The sequence below is a fragment of the Meleagris gallopavo genome, chromosome 16, assembly GCF_000146605.3.
Source record: "Meleagris gallopavo isolate NT-WF06-2002-E0010 breed Aviagen turkey brand Nicholas breeding stock chromosome 16, Turkey_5.1, whole genome shotgun sequence".
Taxonomy (NCBI): Eukaryota; Metazoa; Chordata; class Aves; order Galliformes; family Phasianidae; genus Meleagris; species Meleagris gallopavo.
In genome coordinates this window covers 4,570,219-4,580,120 of record NC_015026.2, presented here as the reverse complement: position 1 = coordinate 4,580,120, position 9,902 = coordinate 4,570,219, and the positions used below count along the sequence as shown (strand labels likewise).

Here is a 9,902-nt window from a genome sequence, read left to right as displayed (position 1 = left end):
TGCTTTGCCCTGATGTAAGCCTTCTGGGAATATAAAAGTTTTCTGAGAATGCTCTCTTACAAGAGGTTGGTGTATATGAGCACTGCAGATTAGCAGTTGGGAATCCCCGCTGTTTCTCTCAAACTTGTTGGACGTTGTAACTTGACTGACTCTAATTACTCTGCTGTTTTAAATTCAAAATGTGAGTCTGTGAAGACTGATTGCTTGTCTGGAGCAGATTTTGTAAATGAAATCAGTTTTCAAATGATTTCTTTTAAATGACAAAACTTTTCAGTCTTTGCTTATGCAGCACTTGTGATGATTTGCCTGTCACTGTGCATGAGCAAAAGCTTTGCTGCTTCTAAAAATAAAAAACCACACGTTGACTTCTATGCATGTTTTAATTGACTTTTAAATCACATTAAGTTTTGTTAATTTAAAAAGTAACATACTGCGTGGCAACAAACTCAGGGGTTGTGAAAGTGTCTATGTTTGTAAAATTCTGAGTGCAGCAATATTTTAATTGTCTTTTTAATTTCTCAAGGCAATCAGAGTTTTCTTTATGCTTCGTTCGTTGTCGTTGCACTTGCAAGGCGAGCCAGAAACTCAGTTACCACTGACAAGGGAGGAAGATCTGATAAAGACAGATGATGTTCTCGACTTGAGTAAGTAGTCCCTGAGTTTCCCAAATTGATTCCTTTTGGTCTTTTTATAGTATACCCAACTTTGTTATAATAGATGGGAATTTGTTTATGTACTTAGTAACAAAATGGTAGAGCAGTGTATAAAGTACTTGTGTAATTTGCTATCGTTACAGCAAACCATGTTGTCAGAAGCAGTTTTTTTTTTTAATCTGTCCTTTAAGAAGGACAAAGGGTACAAATTCTTGCTTTCTAAATGTCAGCTTTTGACTCAGACTTTACTCTTACACAAACCTTGAAGTCTTTTTCCTATCTGAAGGTTTTAGTTCTAGTTTTGAAACTTCCATGACTGCTTATTTTGAAAGGAACACAAATTCCCCAAAAAAACTTTCCTGAAAAAAAAGAACAGTATGTTATACTGCTTATAACACTTCTCAGTTGTTAAGTAAAAAAAAAATTGTCGTTATACATTAGTGTTGAATTGCTAAAGGATTACTAGTATAGAATTAACTCAGTTTCCTGTTTCAGATGAGTTTGTTGTAATGTTGACTCTTTTCCAGAGGATAAAGTGAAATAATGAATCAGCTTCTACTGAAAAAAACGTGTTCTTAAATTAACTGGAAGCAGTTTTTGCAGAACATGAGATGCTATTTATACATATATATATGCATATACACTCACTTGTATATGCATACACGTGCATTTGAAATAAAGAAGAAAAATTGGTTCCATTGCCCTACCTGTGAGACATGCATTCTACTGGTCTGGAGACAATTTTGAGTCAAAACAGGCTGTATAAATAAATTGGGTAGAGAGTACGTGCAGATCAGTCGAAGGACTTAGGTAAAGTTTAAAATTGCTCCTGGAATTCCCTGGGAGTGTGCTGTAGCTCTGTCAAGGATGATATACTCATCTATAAAACCATTTGGTCACATTGCAGAACTTTTAACTCCAAAGTTCACTGCAATTGGTCTGGCACAGTAATTAGGGAAGCAGCATCTCTTATCAAAAAGGCTATGTGCTCTTTGAAAATGTTTTTGGTTTTTTTTGTCTAGCAGGGAGGCTGTGCGTTAATGTCTCCAGTCTGCCAGCTGGGGCTCAAGCTCTTCTTGGACTGCCAGTAAATGCATACAGTATGCTAAATATCTTCTGTAGGATTCATCCAGTCTCTGTAGAGGATTTGTGGAGTTGTGCTGAGTATAAGTCATGAAATCACTTTACTTTAGGCTATGTAGAAAGACAGATTTATTTAGACCATCTCTTAAAAGTAGCTGCTATGCTCTTGAAAACTCCAGGTAACATCTTGCCAGGCAAATGGTTGGTTGTGTTCGTGCAGTATTTTCACTTAGTGAGAATTTTCTTTACTGTAAACAGCTGAAGTCTTTGAACTCTCCTTCCTAGGCAGCGTTTCCCAAAAATTTGTAGTTTCCTTGGATGAAACCCAGGGAGCTGCTCCAGAATCTTGGAAGTGTAGCATTCAGACTGGTTGTAAGCCTCATTTTGCAGCATTTCTGTTCATAATCTCAGAAATGATACTATGTTCTCAGATCAGATCACTGGAAATGTATTTAATTGCACTTTCTGTTTCAGTTATTTTTTGTAACTGTAGCATATGGTCCTTCAGCAGCCTTAAAGTGGAAACAAGATTGTAAATGAGGTGTATTTTGACTAGTGTAAAACCAAGAGGTTCCCATAAACGTTGCCTAATAAATTATGAATGTTCTTTTCTGATATTTGATAAGCTTTGACAGTAATGCCTTGCCTTTATTTTCTTTTCAGATCTGAAATGAGAAGTTGCTTTGAAAAATCAATCTTTTGATTTCTTTATCTTAGTAGCTACTGCATTTCTGTAGTCAGGCAGCTTAGGCACTATTTCCATATCTTTTCACCTGTGTTCTTTAGTCTCTTTACTGTTGCACTAAAGCAGTATTAATACTGGACAAAACCATATGTTTGACAACTTTGCTGTTCTGTGTGATGTTATGGCACGTGTGTTGATAAGCTCATTTCTGCCACCACATTCAGCAACCCTAAATTCCATTTCAAGTTACTTCAGTTCTTGAAAATGTGGCTGGAATTACTAACCATTGATAGTAATAAACAAATTGATGGACTCACTGGATTAAAAAATGAAAGAGGCAATAGAAAGTCTCAAACTAAGAAGGCTTGAGTTCAGAGTGTTCCAGAGTCCTGTTCTGAAACATTTGTAAATGCTGAAAACCTTAATGGGGTTAAGGGCTTCTTAACACTGATAACCCTTTGTGCTTGTTAATAAAGCAGTTTCAGAAAAGGTACTAGAGATAAGAACTTAAACAATGCATAAGGTAAACTGTATAATAAACACATCTTTGCTTTGTACTACGAACTGTTCCAGAATTAAAACTGCGTTTCCTCTTAGTCACCATGGAAGTGAAATTCCTGTTCTGGGAAAACTGTAGCCAGATGAAAGTGCAGGTATCAGCTGAGTTAGCCCGTAAGAGTTGGGTATGCAGGACATCAGTACAATAACTTCAGCGTCACAAGGGTGCTCTTAAAAGCTCGATGCATTCTGCATTTCACAAAGAATTATTCATTAGACTTTCTTTGCAAAAATGTAACAAAAATAACTTTTAGAAAAGCTTGTTTTGTGTCATTATTATAGCTCAATAAAAGTACAAAATCTTCTAAGCTCTTCTATGCAACTGGCCTTAGTTTCAAAGCGAAACCTTATGTTAAATTCCTTGCTCATTAAAACTTAAATAATCTGATACCAGTTTTGGTTTTGTCATGCTGACTCTTCAATTCCAAAGAACAAGGCACATCCATTTGCCATTTACAGCAAATGCATTTGGCTTCTGAAAGGACGTGTCTGTCACCTGCAGTCTGTCTGAAACTTCCCCACCCCAATCCATTTTTCATGTGAAATTCTATTTTCTAAAGAAAGGTATTTGCTGTTCCTCTGAAAACCAGTCTGCATTTCTGGTTAGTAACAGAGCACTGGGGGGTTCTAGGTCACCAAGTTCCCTTGGCTTTTACATGTTATCAACCTCATTCCCTCTGTTTACTTGGCTCTGAAGGGTAAATGTACTATTTGTCTGTAACAGCATAATTCTTTTTTGTATCTATAGCTGTTAATTCCCACGGTGAGTTTGTTGTTTTATTCTGTTTCCGTGGCTTTGAAGTAGCATGGCATGTATCCTGTGCATTAAGAACGACTTCCCTGAAACTAGTTCTCTTTGAACCAGAGTGTAATTCCTAGAAAAACATCCTTTCTTGATTAGAAACTTTGTCCTATGAAGGAACAGTCTATGGATTGTGTAGTTCCATCAATTATTTTTCCTTTGAAACTGCTGCTGTTCGTAGCTTCAACATATTGCACTTAGCCTCAGGTTTAATTTTTATTCTCTTTTACCATTTGTGTATGAATTAAAATTTTCCCCAAGTACTCTTCAAATTACATTGAATTGTTAAGCTCTTAGCTAGAAAAAAAGTATTTAATTTTAATGGATTACTGTGGTTGTCTTTCAGGTTTCTTTCAGCCTGTTTTAAAATTTTGTGTACTTAAACACAGTTTCACAGTAATGAATGAATATAAAGCAGGGTTCCTATCTGGTTGTGTACATTCTGAGGTCACGTTTGTTGTTTTGTTGTGGAAATACATTAACTGTGGTATCCACGATCACTCCAAGTCTGTTTCAGAGAACTTAAGTACTGGCTATATTACATCCTACTTGGCTTTTTCTTTTTCATTCTCAGATATTTTATGTTTCAAAACAGTGAAGTGTGTTTGTTTTTTGGGTTGTTTTTTTTTTGTCTTTTGTTTAACTTCGTAGGCTGGGTCAATGTAAATGACATTTCCATTATCCCATTTTCCCATAATTCAGGAATGTTGATGGTAACTTCAAGCTTTCTAGTCATAAATGAAAGAGTGGAATAACACAGGTATCACAAAGTAATTTCTGAAGGAGCATATGAGAGCTGTATTTTTACTATTGCTTCCTTGAGATAGACAGATAGATAGATAGATAGATAGAATGTGTTGACATACAAATACATCTTTGGATCAAAAAATGTGAGTGCTTTTGATCCATTTAATGTATGTTTTATTCAGATGATTGGTGCAACTAGATTTCAAGAGCAAGTGTGGAGATACTGCTATAAGAAATGCTGAATTCTACGTGTCAGGAAGCTCACTAGATATAAATAATCTGAAAAAGAAGACAGCCTTTCTGAAAGATGCTTATCTTGCTGCAAATAATACCATTTATCAAAATGACTTCAGTATATATGACACTAAAATACACTTTTTAAGAATAGTCTGTGTATGTGGAATAGATGAAAAGTGGTCTTGTACGTCTGAACAGTAAATTGATGCCTGTAGCATTGAGCCCTCATTTTAGGAAAGGCTGAATGACCAAGTCCAAACTGCTCCATCTAGCACTGCCTTGGCAGCTCTGATGAAGTGGTAAGGGTGGGATGAAAGCCTGTGGCTGCCATAAAAGCAAGATGTGGAACTCATTGCTTTCAAGTCTAGTGGTCTCTATTCTAATAGTGTGTATGTGTGGAAGTGTATCTATTATTGCAGGGAGTAGTTAAAATACTGCGCCTTGGCTCCTGAGCCCATCCAGGTATGGGCAGGCTGTTCTACATAAGAAAGATACTTTACTTTCTGTAAACTGTAGTAGTTAGAGGTGAGAGAGAAGAGGAAAAAAAATCTGAAGTGTAATGGATAATATGAATGAAAGTATAAATTTGATTAAATAAACAAAAAGCTTATCTAGATTAGCAAAGGTCAGCTAGGAAGTGTCAGCCTCAGTTTATGGGGCTTTCAGAAGGCTTCATCTAGTGTAAGGAATATGAAAAGAATGTGATTTGGTCACTGAAGAATGATAGGTTGGAACTGGAATACATACTGTGAAGTTTGGAAAGGATCAGGGAAGGGAGGTACTTTCTTTGTTTTTTGAGATCTGTAGTTTGAAGGGGATTTTAATGTGATGGCTAAAAGAGGTTTTGGTTACACATTCATATTGAGTAATGTGGGTGGGAAAAGATGTAACCTGATTTAATAAATAAGAGCAAAAAGGTACAATTTGCAGTGAGAGTCCAATCTTGAAGCTGGAAGTCTTTGAGCAGTCAGAAGAGCCAGATTTCAGTCTTCTAGAAGTGTAAATTGCTTTGGGCTGGGGCCTAAGTTTAGAAGGAAGTTTGGGTGTAGCTGCATGCAGTAGCACTGGATTCTGTGGGAACAAGAAGACTTGGGACTTCCATTTAGTGAATGAAATCAGTGGTGCAATTCACTCCTGAAGTAAAATGACCTTTTATATGGAAAGGGAATGAAGATGATTTAAAAAAAAAAAAAGTGGATTATAATATATAACTTATAAGCAGCACATAATACTTACGTGTATTATAAAATCCAGACTCAGAACCATCTGGATATGGTCCCATGCAGCCTGCTGTGGGTGGCTCTGCTTGAGCAGCAGGGTTAGTCCAGATGGCCTCCAGAAGTCCTTTCAATCTCAACCATTCAGTGATTTTGTGTTAACGTGTTACGTGAAACAACCATAACCAAGAATCCTGCAGTTCAGTAGCTGTATAACGTTTTGCTTTCTTTCAGATAACAGTGATCTGATTGCTTGTACAGTCATAACAAAGGATGGAGGTCAAGTTCAAAGATTCCTAGCTGTGGATATTTACCAGATGAGTCTGGTTGAGCCAGATGTTGCCAGACTTGGTTGGGGAGTAGTTAAGTTTGCAGGCCTTTTACAGGTAAGAAGTTTTAATCTGGATAATTCTACATTTTCTCAGCTGAAAATCTCATTTTACGTAGCTAAATACCAATATTAGCTTATATATTTAAATGGTGTGCCCTGCTTATCTGTTCCTTTTGTTAGCAGTCTTTTTCAGTTCCTGCCTTTAAACTGTTTTTCTAAAGTTGTTTCTGTAGATAACTGGAGACACGCTTAAAAATACGTTAACTTCTCCAATATAATTTGGGGTATGTCAGTTTGAACACTAAAAACATACAGAACAAGATTGAGTGCCAGGTGCTTTCCCTAAATGACACAGTGAATGAACTCTCCCAGAGTTCTGACCCTTATACATGAGTAGGGGAGGTGACAGGTCGCAACTTCAGAGTTAGTTGTGCTTATTCAATTGATTTCAAAAACTTTAAATGTTGGTTATTTATGTCTCTTACTTAGTCAACATTAATGTTTGTATTTCCTGCAAATTCTCTAATGCCCAGGTAATTTAATTGCATTTTAAACTGACTTGATTTCTAGGAGCACAAACTTCTTTAGAACTGAATTCAGGACTGCCAACTTGCATAGTCCTTCTTTTTAACCCTGGAACTGTCGTAAAAAGCTAGCTTTTTAAAATTAGCTAATTGCCCTCTCTTTCTTTTTAGGATATGCAGGTGACAGGAGTAGAAGATGATAGTAGAGCTCTGAACATTATAATTCATAAACCTGCCTCAAGTCCTCATTCTAAGCCCTTCCCTATCCTTCAAGCCACGTTTGTCTTTTCTGACCACATTCGCTGCATTATTGCAAAGCAGCGTCTTGCAAAAGGCCGTATCCAAGCTCGGCGTATGAAAATGCAGAGAATAGCAGGTAAGCAGTTATTTTGAAATGACTTTGGGAAGCAAGATTTATGTCATAGAAAATGGCTGTGATGTAAGGATAGAAAGCTCTAAAGCGGGCACCGAAAATTGTAAACCAGCATCTAGCTTCCACGCAATAGATTTTATTGGAGTAAAATGTGTTTTGATATCTAATGAAAGAAAAGATGAAAAAGAAGGAATTGTGTGTGATGGTGTTAATAGTTAACACTAAATGCTTGGATGTGGTGCTAAGCATTTCGAAATGTTAAATAGAATGTCAGCAGCTAGATGTTGGTGATTGGAGGAAATGCTTGAGAAGAGATAATTTGAATAAACAGCAAAGAATGATTAAAGTATTGTTTGAGTATTAAATGAGTGACGCATAAATTGAAGCTTAAATCAGCTGAACGAAATGGTATGGAAACAGAAACTCCAAAATACAGAATGGGAAATAGGTGGGAAAATGAAAAAGGATACCAGCTACCAGAGTTACTTGGATTTTCCAAGATCTATAATGAATCGGTATTGGGAAAACAAAATCACAGCTGCTGTTAAGGATAAATGAGTTGACCAGATAATTATTCTGATCATAGACAGCTTAAAATTATTTCAGTCTTGTATGGCTTAGTTAGCAAGAGTTTTATGCTCTAATTTTATGAAACCAGTACTCAAAAACTTACATGTTGCATCATAAAGATTTTAAAGCAAATTTGAAGTTAATACAAGTCTATTTTGATATCTAAAATTCTACGTTGAAGTGCCATGCAGGGTTATTTTTGGTCAGTTTAAAGCAGATTGACTCTTTAAATGGCTCTCTGCAGTGCTCACTTGTAACTATGGATGACTTCATCTGTACAGGAAAAAACCTTAAGTTATTATTAAATAACTCCTTGCATTACAGAAGCCATACTAGGAGTTTACTGTAATCCTTGTTTCTGCTCTGTTGTACACTGAAGCTTCGTTAATGTAAGTGTGGTATGAAAGCAATGAAAGAAAGATTGTCAGAACTCTTTTCTCCTTTTTCAGTGCATTTGCAGCTGCAATTAAGAAATAAATGCAAGCAAGCTATGTTAAACATCTGATGTAGTCTTAAGATTCTGAGCAAGCTATATCATTTTATTTTCATCTACTCATCCCTATTTATAAGTAACAACAATTATCAATTGTCATTAATCATAGCTCTCCTGGATCTTCCTGTTCAGCCTTCAAATGAAGTTATGGGTTTTGGACACAGCTCTGCAGCTGCATCCCAGCACCTTCCATTTAGATTTTATGATCATGCACGACGAGGTAGCAGTGATCCTACAGTGCAGCGTTCTGTTTTTGCATCTGTTGACAAAGTTCCAGGTAACGTTAGCATTAATTATCAAGGAATTTTTGCTATGTTTCAAGTAGACAAAACAAGAAATGCACTTTGAAAATTCTAACTAGATTCCTTTTGAAGTTTCATACTTACTGAAAACTGTGTATATAAAAAAAATGAAAACAGCTTTTTTTCATGTTTCATAAAGGCTTGACAAATGACTTTTGAATGAGATTGAATGTAGTTTCTTTCTTTTTACAGTATCAGTACTTTTTAAAAAAATTCGTAGTATTAGCAATGTGAACATATAGAAATGCTCTGACAGCTATCCATTAAATAGTTGTTACCTGTGATAGGTGTGGTAAGTTGGGCTGCTTATTCTGATACTTATATTCTGCCACAAATGTGAGTTTGTGACTCGTGGTCATGTGGTATAGCCTTATCATATGCTTTCATTTTTTCTCTTAGAATTCATGTAATTATTTGAAGTCCGGTATTAAAAAGCTCAGTTTTAGTTTGCCTATGTTTTACTTCTGAAGTAGCAATTTAGCTATAGTTGAATACTTGAGTTCAGAGTGCAAGGATGGATGTGTTTTACTGTTGAAAGGATAAGTGTTATCCAACCTTTGAATTCTCTGACAGAGGATCTCCCTTAGCAGAAAGCTTTCTGAGTCCTTAAAGCAAGATTCTATAATAATGGTTGATAAATACAATATTTTCTGCAGCTGTGGTATTAAATATTTACCAAAAATATAGAGACGCTATCTGTATTTTCAAAGAAAAAAAGATAATTCCACAGGAATTATGAAAGGCACTCCATTCACAAAACTTGATATCCAAAGGCACATAAATATTGAGATCTGTAGAGTTGGGTTTAGGTGTTTCAGGGAGCGTGTAGACAGAGGAAGATTGATTGTAACACTTGTAATCAACTTTTAGTTCCAGGTAAGTATCCAAATTATGAGATGAATAAAAGTAATTAATAAATACAGATCTATTGGATATAAATTCAGTGGTTCTTCCTGTTTCATTCAGCTGTTTGAAACCTTCAACTTTGAGGTTTTAAAGTACATGTATCGGATCCAGACTTTTAACAATAGCTGATAGAGGAGTTAGTGGATATAAACAAGGCAGATAACTGACACATTTCCAAGATATTCAATTTCATTCAGATACTGAGAATTCAGGAAGACATTAAAATTACTTTTTTTGATAACTGAATTGTGATTTATATCTGCAGAGGCTAAACTGTAGTTTGTATGAACAACAAAAAGTTTTCTGTTGTATTTCTGAACATACAACTCCAGGATGAGGCTGGTTACATGTCCATGGCACTTTCTTTTAATACACTGGAAGCATCTGATTGCATTGTCATCCTTTGCAAATAGTTTAAATC

At 35.8% G+C, this 9,902-nt stretch overlaps 1 protein-coding gene across 1 annotated transcript; it reads left to right on the top strand.

The window, feature by feature from the left end:
• The first annotated feature begins 526 nt into the window (after window positions 1-526).
• LOC104913373 (protein CLEC16A-like) lies at window positions 527-8,636 on the top strand. Its single transcript, XM_010719433.1, has 4 exons — window positions 527-644; window positions 6,217-6,368; window positions 7,009-7,213; window positions 8,383-8,636. Exons 1-4 carry the CDS (start codon window positions 542-544, stop codon window positions 8,619-8,621), a joined length of 699 nt encoding a protein of 232 aa, XP_010717735.1. The 5' UTR covers window positions 527-541; the 3' UTR covers window positions 8,622-8,636.
• Window positions 8,637-9,902: the final 1,266 nt, after the last annotated feature.